General features: G+C 46.7%; 1 protein-coding gene across 2 annotated transcripts in view; it reads left to right on the top strand.

Moving 5' to 3' along the window:
- RAP1GAP2 (RAP1 GTPase activating protein 2) overlaps positions 1-15,639 on the top strand; it is a 229,139-nt gene that overhangs the window by 191,582 nt on the left and 21,918 nt on the right. For both annotated transcript variants that reach the window (XM_036766695.1, XM_036766694.1), the window contains 4 exons: positions 191-346; positions 2,941-3,012; positions 4,828-4,914; positions 7,260-7,394. In XM_036766695.1, coding sequence (XP_036622590.1) covers positions 191-346; positions 2,941-3,012; positions 4,828-4,914; positions 7,260-7,394 — 450 coding nt within the window. The remainder of the gene's footprint in view (positions 1-190; positions 347-2,940; positions 3,013-4,827; positions 4,915-7,259; positions 7,395-15,639) is intronic.

Here is a 15,639-nt window from a genome sequence, read left to right as displayed (position 1 = left end):
ACCCAGGCTTCTCTGACCTCAAATTCATCCCCCTTGCCAATGAAGTCCACTAGAGCTAGACCATATGAACGATAGTCATGCCAACACCGGTCAAGGCACAGTCATGGAGAGTGTGGCTGTTGGTTTCCTTTATTTTTTTTTTCCTTGACTCACAATAACAGCCAAAGACTCTTGCTTTCTTCTGGCTCAGCTCCAGAGAAAGAGACATATTGGGAATGACATCGTGGCCATCATCTTCCAAGAAGAAAACACTCCATTCGTCCCGGACATGATCGCCTCCAACTTCTTACATGCCTACATTGTTGTCCAAGCTGAAAATCCAGCCGGAGAGACCCCATCCTACAAGGTAAAAGGGAATCAAAAGTAACTCACTTGATATCAAGGCTTGTCAGGTACAAGCGGGTTAGCCCTCGGCAATTCTGGCGATCCTTTGGTTCCCCCAAGTTTGGGGTTACTCATGTTCACTAGGCACTATGGGGGAATAGAAAAGACAAAAGAGACTCTTGGGAGGTAGTACAGTCACATGGGGGAGAGGAGTCCACCCAAAGCAACCTGCAGAGGAGAGGAGCTTAGCTCAGTGAGGACATGATGAGGAAGGTTGGGACAGCCAGGGCTGGGGCATCATGCAAGGGATTGCCACACATCTCATCTTGCATATCTGCCCCTTGGGCTTACAGTAGGAAGCTACGTCTCCACACATCCAAACTACCTCAATCCTATACCTAGTTATTGACTTCTTCTCTCCCCTATTAGAAGGGCAGGAACTGGGATGTTGCCTTTTTGCTGTCCCCAGCACTTAGCACAGTGACCCCAGAAAGCGCTTAATCAGTGCTTGTGGCCTGATTGGTCCCTGGGTCACAGACCCAGACTGAGACTCAGAGCCCTCTGGCCCTGCTGGCTGGAGGTTTGATTTCTCCCACCAGCAGCAGGGTGTGTGTTGTGTGGTGGGGGAGCTAGGAGCCAGGCCAGAAATCTAATCAGCGGAGCTTACCAATAATTTCCTGAGGCCAAGGCCTGTGGTTTGGGTTGGGGCTGTTGTCTCTGTGTTCCGGGATTGGAGAAGCCTGACCAGCTGTAAGCTCCTCTCCCTTCCTCCCCGTACCTTCTCCTTGGCATTGCCCTAGGCTGGCTCATCCCCTCCCCCAGCCCTCTTGCCTCCTTGCATCTGTCCTACTTTGCAGGCTTGATAAGTTGGCAAGAAGCCAAGGCCAGGCAGCAGGCAGCAGGGAATGGGAAAGGGCAGACTGTCCGATAAGCAGTGGCAAACTCTCCCCTCCCCCACGCCCTCCCAGATAAAAAACAAAAATGGACATCAGTGGGGAAGCTTGAAGAAGGGAGACACAGAGATAGAGAGAGAGACAGAGACAGAAGGAGGGAGGAAGACAGAGACAGAGACAGAGAGCCAGAGGGAGGGAGGAGAGAGGGGGGGGGGAGAGAGAGAGAGAGAGAGAGAGAGAGAGAGAGAGAGAGAGAGAGAGGGAGAGAGGGAGAGAGATTCCAGTCTTCTTATCTCTACCAGTGTTCCTACAATGGAGACTCTAGAACCTAGAGTTTCCAAGCTGAAACAACCTTAGGGAAGGGCAGACAGGCCCGTGACAGCCAGAGTGAAAGGACCAGCATCAGGCAAACGTTCCTGCTGCTTCCTGCCTCTGCCCATCTGTGCCTGGTTAAGCCCAATTGGTGTTAACAAGGTGAAGGTCCTAGGGCCCAGCATCATATGGGCTGGTTAGTGAGTCAGTATGCTTACTATGTGCCAGACACTGTGCTAACCAGCACGCTCTAGTCTTTTTCGTGTGTTATGGTCTCCTGTTTGGTGAAGCCTATAAGCCTCTCTCAGAATCATATTTATAAGTGCAATAAATAAACAAACAAATGAATGGATAGATAATAGATATATAGATAGTAAATAGCTGACATTAAGGTTTGCAAAGCAAATCGTTATCTCATTTTATCCTCACAATAACTCTGGGACGTTGGGGTTATGGTCGTCCCCATTTTTACAGATGGGGAAACTGAGGCAAACAGTGGTTAAGTAACTTGCCCAGGGTCATACAGCTAAGAAGTATCTGAGGCAGAACTGGAACTCTCCACCACTCTACTGCATAGCTGATACAAATACCAGTGACTGAAATACAGTTGTCAAAATATTTTAGGTGGGGGGAAATACAAATCCACAAACCCCAGGTTAACAACTCCTGGCCAAACAGAAAGAACACTGGCCTTTGGAGTCAGAAGAGATGTGGCTTCCAATCCAGGCACTACTGCTAACTCTAACTAGCTGTGTAAGCTTGGACAACTTATTTCTCTCAGACTTCTCGTTACCTGTAAATTGAGACTAACACTGTGTGCCCTGTGTGCCTCCCTGGGCTGTTCTCCCCATGAGAAGTGCTCTGATAAATTACAAAGTACTTCCTAATTATCAGGTTGCATTTACTTTGTGAGCCTTGTCTACATCCATAACATATCCAGCCCCCTGATAATAATGGGGACTGAAAGAAGGGATGGACCCTGTAGCCTTGCCCGCCTATAACAAGACAAGTCAGTTCTAGCTCTCCCGGTGGCCAGAAGTACCATCTCTGCATCCGGAGGACAGCACAGCTTTGCATGTCTGATAAATCATTTCCCCCTTGTATCCTGGGAGGGAAAGGAAGACTTCTCTCTATAGGAAGTCAGGTTGCTCAGCAACAAGGCTGGAAGGAGAAGCTGGCTTTCTTTGCCAAGGGAGGCATCGCTTTCCAGTAGAGCAGAGGGGCTGTGTGCCCTCGGCCACACTCTTGGCTGAGAGCTGCCTCCAGCTGCCACGTGGGCTGACTGGCGCTTCCCTGCTAGTTGGGCTCAGTAGTAGGTGGGTGTCCCTGGTGGTACCCGAGCAACCACACCCACCTCCTGTTCCCTTTTCCTCTCTTCCTCTCCCCATTTCTGACTCTCTGCTTGTCCCAGGTCTCAGTCACTGCTCGAGAGGATGTACCACTCTTCGGTCCACCCCTGCCCAGCCCCCCAGTGTTCCAGAAGGTAACGCATCTCTCCTACCTTCCATCCATCTCTGCCTGTGGGCTCTGGACCCGGGAGGAATTCTGAGAATCCCTGGCAAGAGTTGGCTGGAGCCTGAGTCTCATTCCCCACTAAGGCCCAAGTTTGGGTGGCCCCTCCGTGAGCAGAGGAGTCTTTCTCTCAAATCTCCATGTCCCTTGAACTTTATGAATGAAGCCCAGTAAAGGATGATTGGGTGGGTTATTTGGGACCATTGTCATCCTCATTACAAAAGAACCACAACTACATACATACATATACAATAAATGTGTACACTTACATAAAATATGTTCTATAGTATATGTATATACGCACGCACATATTTCTACATACACATATATGCACAAACACATATATAGACACATGTGTGCATAAAGAATTGGGATGACACATGATATGCATAACATATGATGTCCCAGTTCTGTATAAGGAGTATTCCAAAAGTCTTAGGGCAGTTTTAATCTAGAAAAGCTTAAAACTGCCCTAAGACTTTTGGGATATCTTGAATATGTTCAGCTATATAGATATATAATGCATAAAATATAATAATATTTAATAATGTGGAAATTATTATAACAATTATGATGTATATATATAGGAATTAAGACAGTGAGAAAGAAATTGAGACTAGACCTATAATTTCTTTGATAATCCAACATTCCTAGGTGAGGAAAGTCCCTCTACCTATGTTGGTTAGCATCTCCATAATTTTGTTGATAGTTGCCTAGAGCAATAAGAAATTAAGTGATTAAATTAAATTAAGGGTCTAAAAATTTAACAAAATAAATAAAAATACAATACAGCATAGATAATGTGAATTTGTGGTTTTCTAAGTTAATGTAGCCCACAGGGATGTTTCTATTTGAGTTTAACACCACTGGCCTAGAGAACTTTAGAGGTTAAGGGACCTGTCCAGGGTCACTCCACCAGTATGTGTCAAAGGCAAGATTTGGACCTGGGTCTTCCACCTCCAAGGCTCACTGCCTGCATGATCTTGGGCATAACTCTAACCTCCCTGGGTCTTAGTTTCCTCATCTATAAAATGAGGGGGTTGGATGAGATGACCCATGAGACCCCTTCTTGCTCTAGAGCTAGGACCTTATAATCATAGAATGGCAGCCTGGTATAGTAAATAGAGAGCTGGCTTTGAAATCAGAAAGACTTGGGTTTAAGTCCTGACTCCGACACGGACTGGTTGAGTGACCCTGGACAGGCTCCTTAGCCTCTAAAGTTCTCTAGGTCAGTAGTGTCAAATTCAAATAGAAATCGCTTCTTTTTGGCCATATTGACTTAAAAACCCACAAACTCACATTATCTATATTGTATTATATTTTTATTTATTTTGTTAAATGTTTCCCAGTTACATTTTAACCAGGACTTTTGTGGGTCAGGAGTTTGACACCTCCTTTAGACAATTCTCTAAAACCAAACAGTATAGAGATGGTGGGGACCAGCATTGACAGAGAGAGTTTAGTCTCAGAGTGCTTCCTAAATGGATGAAATCACAAGTACAAACACACCCAGACATCCACATGTATATGTCACTCTCACTTGCCCCAGGGGCCTAACTCAACTTAGAAAATGGAAACATGTAAATCCTTCTTGGGTCCATGGGGTGGGCATGGGGAGGCTCTGTGGTCTATCAGGCTGGCTGCTTGGGGATCTAGAACAGACCTCCCTGGATTTTCTTAGGAGGTTTATGGATATAGAGGAGGACACCAACTGTCTCACGGGGTCTCCAGTGGATGAAGACTCAGATGGCTCTAGGAGTCTGATGATTCCTTCCATCTCTTACAGAGTCCCGAGTTTCGGGAATTTTTACTCACCAAACTCACCAACGCCGAGAACGCCTGCTGCAAGTCAGACAAATTTGCGAAGCTTGAGGTGAGAGCTGCATGTAGTTGGGACCTCTGCCCAAGAGACAGCATGGTCCAGGAGAGCATGTGCCAGACTCAGGGGCAGGTCCCTCGGATGCTCCCCAACTGTGTGAGCCTGGGCAATCTTTTAATCTCCCTAAGCTCCATTTATAAAATAAGGATGACAATGCACATGGTATCGTCTTCACAAGGCTATTGGGAGGCGTAAAGGGGATATTGTACAGCACCATATAAGTGATGGGAAAGGCATCCTAGGAATCAAGCATTCCTGGGTTTGAGTCTTGCCTCAGAGGAATTCTGGCCCCATGATCCTAGGCAGGTCACAACCTCTCGAAGTCTCCAGGCAACTCTTTGAAATTCTAAATTGCAGAGAAGTTGTGAGCCTGCATTGGTAGAAGGGGTTTCCTCCCCCAGAAGTTCCACATGTCAATAAAATCATAGGTACAGTCCCTTGTTCAGTAGTTTCAGTTATGTCGGACTCTTCATGACCCCATTTTGGGGTTCTCTTGGCAGAGATACTGGAGTGCTTTGCCATTTCCTTCTCCAACTTATTTTACAGATGGGAAAACTGAGGCAAACAGGGTGCAGTGACTTGCCCAGGGTCACACAGTCAGGAAGTGTCTGAAGCTGGATTTGTACTCAAGATCAGGGCTGAGATCTCTGATCTGTGCACTACGGCGCCACCTAGCTGTCCCTCTCCTTCCACAAATGATCAGTTGTTAATTTTCCTGGCCTCTCCCCTGTCCCTCTGTCTACTTCTCCCAGGTACCAGTGATATCTACTCTCTATGACGATCTAGGCAGGGCTTGGTCCCTGCCTCCAAGCTTTTAGCATAGACATGGATTTGTGGGAGGAATTTCCACCCCTTCCTCTTTCCTCAGCTTCTGACCCCACTGCACCCGCTTTGCCCCACCCTGCCCTAGGACTCATTCACACTCCCATTCCTGCCGGAAATCCTGGCTTGAGCTGCGTTTGACATTTTCCTTCTCCTCCCCACCCCCCGATTTATTGGACTCAGCATTTGCCTGCAGCCTCTGTGACCCAGAAGGTCCAAGTGCATGGCTGTTCCTGGCACCCTGAGCTGATGGCCACTGGGGCAGGAGTGTGGTCACCTTGAGTCCTAAGCCCTTCCCTAAGTCCCCAGAGCCTGTGGTTGGTGAACCAAAGGAAGAGCAGGCTCAGGGTGGGGGTGGGGAGCTTGAGCACTGTTTTCAAGTCTCACAGAAGAGGGATGAACTCTTTCTCCTTGGCCCCAGACCTGGGAACTATGGGTAAAAGTTACACAGAGGCGGATTTAGGCTGGAGGTAAAGCTAAATTTCCTGACATGGAGTTGGTGACAAAGTGGATTGAATGCTGCGCATGGAGTCCAGAAGACCTGAGTTCAAATCCTGCCTTAGACATTTACTAGCTGTGTGACTCTGGGCAAGTTACTGAACCCTGCTTGCCTCAGTTTCCTCATCTGTCAAATAGCTGGAGAAGAAAATGGCCAACCACTCCAGTATCTTTGCCAAGAAAACGCTAAAAGGGTCATGAAGAATGACTGAACAACAAGCCGGGTGACTCTGGAGTGGTCAACCTCTCTCAGCCTCGGGTTCCTCATCTGTAAAAAATAATAGGACCTACTTTAGCAGGGTTGTTGTGAGTTAATATATGTAAAGTACCCCAAGAACCTTAGTTATGTAAATGGTGGCTATTACTAACAATGGAGTGGACTGCTGCAGGAGGTAGCTGGCTCCCGCTCACTGGAGGTCTTCTGGTAAAGCCCGGATGACCCCTTGTCCAGTCTATGGTGTGAGGAGGCGAGGGGGATTCTGGCCAGGTCGAGGCTGGGCTTGATGGTCTCCCAATTCTGAGATTCCATGAGAGGGAAGAGTGAGGAAGTGAGGACACTAGGGGTGTGTGACTTGTTACTGTTCATTTAATGAGGATGAAAGAGAAGAGAGACAGGGTGAAGTGTGGAGAAGAGAAGGCCTGGGTCTATCCTGGAGCTTTGAGATGGCCATCCTGAAAGGGGAAGAGGGATTAGCTTAATTCTGCATGAGGCCAAAGGGGCCGTGGAGGGAAGTCACAAAATGGAAGATTTAGGCTTGGTGTCCCTGCTGATGGCTAGAGCCATCTCGAGGTGGAAGGAAGGGTGATGAAGAGTACCCCTCGCTGGAGGGGCTTAAGCAAAAAGCCAGATGACCACCTGTCCAGCCAGTTGTGGCAGGGATTCCTGCTCGGTTTTGGGTCCACTCTGATGGCTTCTGAGATCTGAGATTCTCTGATTGTTACACAGAACCCCTGGGAAATGAATCAGGGTGGGTGAACCAGAACCTGCTGACAAAGTCCTACTCACTTTGCTCTTTCAGGACCGGACCCGGGCAGCCCTGCTGGACAATCTCCATGATGAACTCCACACCCACACTCAGGCTATGCTGGGGCTGGGGCCTGAGGAGGACAAGTTTGAGAATGGGGGCCACGGTGGATTCCTGGAATCTTTCAAGGTAAAGGAACATGGAAAGGGACTTGTGGGGGAGGGGAAGAGAAGTGGGGGGGAGGGACCAAAAGACCCGACTGAAGGTGGCCAGTCTGCTCCACACCCAGTCCCTGGATGACAGCCAGGGTTAGTCTGATCAGCAAGGCAGTAGGTATATTAATATGGAGCAGGAGACTTGAGATGGAGGGGAAAGGAGCAGGGGAAGTAGGTGGAGCAGAAGAACACCTCCCAAACCTGTTTCTCTACCCCTTACTGAATCTCTGATCATTGAAATTAAAATCTAGGGGCAGCTAGGTGGCGAAGTAAGTAGAGCACCAGCCCTGGAGTCAGGAGGACCTGAGTTCAAATCCAGCCTCAGATGCTTGGCACACTTTCTAGCTGTGTGACCTTTGGCAAGTCACTTAACCCCAATTGCCCTGCCTTCCCCCCTGCCAAAAGAAAAAAAAAGAATTAAAAAAAATTAAAATCCAGCAGGTGTCTAGCAAGTACCTTCTGTGTGTATAGAGTACTGCACTGAGTACCAGGGATGGAGAGAGAAAAAATAACTCAGGCCTTGCCCAAGTGGCCGTGTAACAGGGAGGGAACTGATGTTAGAGATGTTGTATAGGTGGAAAGGACAGTGCTTGGCAATGGATGGGATGGGGGAGGGGAGCCTGAGTGGCAAGGAGGATGATGATACCCTCTACCATCTCTCCTTCTGGCTCAGCTGCCAGGAACAGAAGGCAGGAATCCATATTTAGCCTTTGGAGTAGAGGCTGGGGACGGGGGAATCAGCAAGACCGAACACCCAAAGGTTGCTGTGTCAGTCATTAAACAAGCATTTATAAAGTGGTTACCATATTGCAGGCATTGTTAAGTGCTGGGGATACAAAGAAATCTATAAACGGTCCCTGCCTGAAGGAGCTTACATTCCAACAGATGAGAATCCAGGTGCTGGCCTCCCTCTCTGGCTGGGGAAGGTTTGTAGAAAGGTTAACTTTGCGGGGAGGGGTATCTACAGCCAGTGGGATGGCATTCCTTTTCTCCTTCTGTTGATTTCTCCTTGGATGATATAGCAGGCTAGACCAGGGGAAGAACCAGAATGTCACATTCTCCCTGCCATGGACTCCTTGGCCAGCAGAGAGTATTGTTTCTTTGGTCCCCAGTCAGGGCACACCGCCCAGATTTATCCCAAGGCAGGGCTATGGAAGGATGAGGGATATGTTGCTAGGCCTCTGGCGGGAGGGCCCTCAGGGGTCTGCTTAAGTGCTGATGGAAAGCTGCTGGCCAAGTGAAAGGCTAGGTGTTGGAGAGAAGGCAGAGTCTGTTAGGGAATAAGAGGAGCAGGGAAGAAAATGGGGGAGGGGGTGTTCTAGGACAAGACCTTGATTGAAGAGGAGAGATGAGTGAAATAGCTTAGATGAGAAAATGGTCTGGGATCCTGGGAAAGAGAGAGAAAATAGAAGCTGGATGCATAAAGGAGAGTGAGACTCCCATGCTGAGATCATATCCCCCTCCTACCTTCTTCAAGAAGGGCAGCCCATGAAGTGTGCCTCCTAAAGAGGTCTAGGGAAAGAGGTACCACCAGCTTTCTTGTTCACCTGTATTAGTGTCTCATCCCAAGAAATTGGGAAAGTCTGACTCTGCCCTGCCCTAAATCCCTCCCATTGAGGTCTGAGATCATGTCCTCGTTAAATTTCCCCTTTCTTGTTTTTTTGTACCCATCTCTATGGTAATGCCAAAGACATCTGGCCGAGTGCCATACCCCATCAGATCCTCCTCTTCTCCCATCTGCAGAATCCAAACTTCCTCACCTAACCATATAGATATTGGGGCCTGGCTCTTTAGCCACCTCCCTGGTCCCCTTCTCATTGCTCTGAGCTTAGGACATGGGCCTGGGAACAAGACAGGGCTGGAGGAGCACAGAATCAAAATGAAATGGTGCTTGTGGCACTGAGATTCTCTCTTCTGCTCCTACCAAAGCTATTTGGTGGAATTTGTTAGAATATGGGTCCAGGGGAGCTGGGGGTGTAGGCCTGACCCCCTAAGCACCAGCCAAATCACAGGGGACCTTGGAACGGTGGATGGTTCCAAGGAGTGGCATCTTCCCAGCTGCCTCTGGCCCGGTGCATGTCACAGGTGCGGATCCCCTCCTTGCCCCTCGCCTCCGCTCCCCAGTCTCTTTGAGGGATTTGAGGTGCCTTAAGCATAACAGGATTTAGAGCCGGAAGGGATTGTAAAGATCATACAGTCTAATGCCTTCATTTCACAGCGGAGGAAACTGAGGCCCAGAAAGGGAAAGTGACTTGGGCAAAGATGAATGGAGTCACTTCAGGGGGAAAAAAAAGACCTTAGAGGTAGGTCATCTAGAATAACCCCCATCATTTAAGGATTTGGGAGAGGGAAAGGTACCTGGCCAAGGTCATGCAGAGAGTTGGTAGCAGGGCTGGAATGAGGACCCGAACTGTCCAGTATTCACTCACTCACTTATCAGCGGTGAGTTCCTCCTGGATCCGCTGGAATCCGATGGCTGTTCCACTGGTCTGAACCTGACACCTGCTGGCTGAAAACAGAGGCAGCCTGCATCGGTCTGCTAAGAATTCCCTGCGGCTTCGCTAGACAAAGACATAGCCGTGGAGCAGGCAACTCCAGCCCCTTTCCTTCCCCCTCTTCTTCCACCCCACCTCCGTGGAAATAGGAAGTGACAAAGTCCCAATGACTCGGTCTGCTGTGGGGAGGACTCATTAGCCTGCAAGCGTCCATGCAGCCACTACTACAGGCCAGGCTCTGTGCAGGGCACTGGGGATGCAACAATCCCTGCCCTCAGGGTGATTACATTCTAGCAGGGGAAACAACATGTATATATACAAAGAAAGAGAAAAGTATAAAGTAAATTTACAAGCACCATTGGGAAAAGTTGCCTGTAGAAAGGGGAGCTTTGGCGGAATTTTGAGGAAAGCAAGAGTTTCTAATAGGCCGAGATACATTCTAGGCATGGGGTGTCCAGTGAGTACAAGGAACAGAGATGAGAAAGGGGAGAAAAGTTATGTACTAGGAATGATATGGAGGCCACTTTGGCCGGACAGTAATGTTTGTGAAGGAGGTCGATGTGCAAGGAGGAAGGCAGACTTAGGCCAGACTTGAAAGATCTTTAAATGCCAGACAGAAGGGCATGTGCTCTGTCCTATAGACAGTGGGGTTTATTAAGCAGGGTTGTTATCACTGTGCAGGTGAGAGGTGACAAGGGCCTGAACTAGGCTGTGTGAGGGGAGACAAAGATGAATATGAGAAATATGGGGTTAGAATCAACAAGATTTGTCAACTGATTGGCTGGGGAGGGGGAGGTGCTATGAAGGAGACTGACCAATCAAGAAGGTCTTTGGAGCTGGGAACCTAAGCGACAAAGGATAGTGGTATCCTGTGAGAACTAAAGAAATTAGGAGTAGGTTTGGAGGAAAAGGTCATGAATTGTGCTGTGGACATGTGAACAGTTCAAAATGTCCAGGCCGCAGTTGATGATGGAGGACTAGAGGTCACTAAGAGAGATTAGGGCTGAATGTGCAGATCTGACAGTCGGATAGTAAGTGTTTAGTAAATGCTTTTCATTCATCTGCACAGAGATAATAAATGAATCCATGGGAATTAATGAGCTTACTGAGAAATAGGAGAGAAAGGGAGGGGGGGAGAAAAGAAGAAGAAGAAGGAGAAGGAGAAGGAGAAGAAGAAGAAGAAGAAGAAGAAGAAGAAGAAGAAGAAGAAGAAGAAGAAGAAGAAGAAGAAGAAGGAGAAGGAGAAGGAGAAGGAGAAGGAGAAGGAGAAGGAGAAGGAGAAGGAGAAGGAGAAGGAGAAGGAGAAGGAGAAGGAGAAGGAGAAGGAGAAGGAGAAGGAGAAGGAGAAGATGATGATGATGCTTTTAATGATGATGATGATGATGATGGTGATGATGGTGATGATAAAGAAGAAGAAACCTTAGGATACATCCAGAGTTAGGGGGAATGATATGGCTGATTATCCAACAAGGGGCCCAAAGGAGTGGAGAGAAGAGTGGAAGAACCAGGAGTAAACAGTATCTAGAAAACCCAGAAGGGAGAGAATACCTAGGAAGACACATTCACCAGTATAGGCTGAACAGAGGCCAAGAAGGATGAGGACTGAGACAAGCCCATTGTAATTAAGAGAGCAATGGTGACTTTGGATAGGGCAGTGTCAACTGAGTGATATTGGAACAAGATTTCAAGAAGTCAAAAAATGAGAAGAGAGGAGAGGAAATGGAGATAATGTGGGTAGACAGCATTTTTAGGGGATTGTCTATAAAAGGGAGAAGAGATATGGGATGATAGCTTGAGGATGTGGTCAAGTAGAAATTTTTTAATGAGGGAGATCTAGTTATATTTCTAGAACAAGGGAATGAGATGAGGGAGATCTAACTAAATTTCTAGAACAGGGGAAGGGGATGAGGGAGATCAAGTTATATTTCTAGAACAAAGGAAGGGAATGAAGGAGCTGTAGTTATATTTCTAGAACAAAGGAAGGGGATGAAGGAGATCAGTAATATTTCTAGAAGAAGGGAAAGGGATGAGGGAGATCTAGTTATATTTCAAGAACAAGGGAAGGAGCCTGTAGAAGAGAGACTGAAGTTGAGAGAGGCAAAGGTGATTGCAGGAGTGAGCTCCCAGAGGAGTCAGGCAGGGAGGGGGTAAAGGTGCACCTAGGGAGGTTGACCTTGGCAAAGAAGGGCCCCCTCCATATCAAAGGCTGGCACAAAGGAGGAAAGAATAGGGGATGGGTTTGCTCAGTGAGTTGAATTCACAGGGTCAAGGAGGCCAAGAATGTAGGTTTGATCCCCAGATAATGACACGTACAGAAAGTCATCAGGCTGCCCCTCACTCCTGGCCAGTCAATTCCCCAACTGAATGCTGTGGGTCATAAGGGAGACCAGACCCTCGGGTATTTGTCACTTCCAATATGATATAAACCTCTTTGCTTCAATGGTGAACCATAACTGCAGTGTCCTAGAAACAGGATTCTGACTTGACACTTTTGTTTAGTGACTCCAGAAATCCTAATAAAAGAAACATGGGCTGACAGTGAGAAGGAAGAATCAGGTGTGTCTCCTGATCTCTCTATTCCTTTTCTCCTTTCCTTCCTCTCTTTTTCTCTTTTTTCTATCCATCATCCTCAGTTTATCCTCTTTCTCAGGTTCCCTAGGAGAACCTGGGAGTCATTGGCTGTCTATACTGTACAGAAATATCTGGTTAAGAGTGGAAAAATCAGGTGAAATTGTGCTGTTAGTCAACAAGTGTTGGTGAAGTCTCAAGGCAGCCATAGCATATAGGGGAGAGAATCAACCTTGGAGTCTAGAAGACTTGGGTTCAAGTTCTGACTCTGACTCTGAGCAAAACACTTAATCTCTTGGTATTCTAGGCAAATTTCTAAGACTATAAATTGCAAAGTAGCTGCAGGTTCCTCACCAGGAATTCCCTACATAGATGAAATCACAGATATGGTCCAATGTGCCAGGCACTGTGCTGGGGAGACAAAGTAAAAATGAAACAATCCTTGACTTCAACACAATACAAAACAACACAAGTAAATACAAATATACCCAGTATATATTACAAATATTTATTTCTAAACATGTGCATATACATAAATATATAATACATTACTAAAATATATTAAATATGTGCATTTCATGTACATATACATAAATATATGTGAATACAAATATGTATTTGCATTGATGGAAGCAGTTTCCTCACCAGGAATCCCCTATACAGATGAAATCACAGATGCGATCTAATGTGCCAGGCACTGTGCTGCAGAGACAAGGTCAAAAATGAAATAATCCTTGACTTCAAGGAAGTTACTTTTTAACAGGGGACATAAGACAACATAAGTAAATACAAATATACACAGTATATGTTATAAATATGCATTTATACATAGATATGTATATATATGTAAATGCAAATATGTACACAGTAAATGCAAAATAATTGGAGGGGCACTGAAGGGTCCTGAAACACCTCATATAGGGGGTCACCCTTGAACTGACCTTTGGAAGGAGCTCCCACTTTGAAGAGGCAGAGGTGAGAAGGGAAGGTGCTCCAGACAGGAGGGACGGCCAGTTCAAAACATGGAGATGGGAGGTGGAATATCTTGAACAAGGAGCAAGAAGTAAGTTAGTCTAGCTGTAACATAGAATGTATAAAGATGATGGTGAGTTCTGTGTTGGATATGTTAAAAATTTGAATTGTGTATAAGGCAACCAGTTGGAAATATCTAATAGGCAGTTGATGACTGAAGAGGAGAGCTTGAGAGATTCGAGCTGGATACACAGATCTGGGAATCAGCCTGCCTGGAGATCCATCTACATTGAACCCACAGAAGCTGGGGATATTTCAGAAAGTGCAAGTGTAGAGAGAAGAGAAGGCACAGGCCAGAACCTTGTTGCCCTGTTCAGTGACTTGTTTAGCCAATGGTCTTCCCAAATCAGGCCATTGTTCCAAGTACTGCTGTTGGTTCTTTCTTTCTCCTTTCCCTACTGACAAGAATTATCTCCCCACCCACCTACTTTCTACCCAGTTCAACTCCCTGGGCAAGTCACGTCATTTCTCTGAGCCATGAAAGGACAGGGCTGGACTAAGTGGTCTCAAAGGTCCTTTCCTAACTCTGAAGTTCTGAGTCTGTGAGCCCAATGTTCTGTCTCTGATACGGAAGCCATGCAGTGTAATAGACAGGACATTGAACCTGGAGCCAACAAGGTCTTGGTTCAAATCCCACCTCAGATCCTTATCACCTTTGTTACCTTGGACAAATCACTTAACCTGTGTCTCATTTTTCTCGTCAGTAAAACAAAGGGGTTGTCCTCAATGGTTTTTAAGGTCCATGGATCTCTAGGTCTATGATTCTTTGAGGTGACTCCAAGGGTTGTTTAATGGGAGGGCAGGATTAGCTTCCCTAGCATCAATATCCATGCCCCCAAGCACCTCAAGTTTCTCTTAGTAACCCATCCAGAAGCGTTTGTAACTTTGATGGTGCCCTTATTGTATTCAGCTTGGACTAGTTAGGAGCGCTTTCAGTTAGAGAGGCTCTATGATTTAGAGGAAAGAGCTTGTATTTAGAATCAGAGGCACTGCATGCAAGTTTTTTCTCTGCCACTGACCACCTTTGTGACTTTACACCTCTGCCTCAGTTTCCTCACTTATAAAATGAAAGAACTGGATTAAATAAGCTAGAAGATCCTTTCCAGCTGTGAATCTGGGATCCTATGGTTGTTTTTTTTTTTTTTTATGGGCCCTTGCATGTTGTGTCTTAGAGGCTTCACAGCATCCAAAGAAATTCATCGTCTTGATAAGGGCATCTCTGCTCCCTCTTCTGTCCTCCCCCCACAGCCCTTCTCAGTTTTGCAGAGGGTATGGCTTTTGTCATTTTTCAGTGAGGCGGCCAATAGGATATGGCTGTTTTAATGACATTTCAGGGGACTGTTGCTAGGAGACCTAGTTCTGTGAGATGGAGGGGAATGCGTCTCTGTGGTGGCGAATCTCCGGCTTGGCATCCGAGAGAAGGGTGCATGGCCAGGGGAGGTTGTTGGTTCTTTATGCTCAATCTGGAAGGAAACTTGGCTCCAGAGAATGAGTGCTCTGTGAATGACTCTGCCCTCATCCATTAATCTGCTTAATTGGCTGAAGCCGGAAGACAAGGCAAGAATCTTCTCCATGATGGCTTTCTAGGAAGAGAGAATTTCTGAACCCTGAGAGACCTCAGGGAAGTGGGTTTTTTCATACCCCTAGTTAGGAAGATCCTTTGGGTCCTTATTGCCTCTAGATTCAACTATAAAGCCCTTTAGCAACCTAATTTCACTGATGGGGTATGTGGCAATGGTCAGTGTGCTTCATGGTGAGCTGAGAAGCCTCCTCTCGATGGTCCAGTGGCTGCCATAACCGTACATGTTTGTGTCCAGCTAGAAGCAACCTTAGAGAACAACTGGTCCAGTGCCCTCAGGTGGGGAAACTGAGGCCAAGGGACTTGCCTAAGGTCACACAGGTAGTAAATGGCACATGCATCTCTACATATGTGTGAACAAGGTAACAATAAGAGCTTTTATATAGCACTTTAAGGTTTGGAAAGCACCCAAGTGAGCCATCTCATGTGATTCTCATAACAACCCTATGATGTAGATGATATTATCTCCATTTTACAGAGGAAGAAACTGAGATCCATAGAGGTTAAGTGACTTGCCCAGGGTCAGTCACACAACTAGTAAATGT

Source organism: Trichosurus vulpecula, chromosome 7 (assembly GCF_011100635.1).
Source record: "Trichosurus vulpecula isolate mTriVul1 chromosome 7, mTriVul1.pri, whole genome shotgun sequence".
NCBI lineage: Eukaryota > Metazoa > Chordata > Mammalia > Diprotodontia > Phalangeridae > Trichosurus > Trichosurus vulpecula.
Note: the sequence above shows the minus strand (reverse complement) of the source record. Positions and strands in the feature narration are given on the sequence as shown.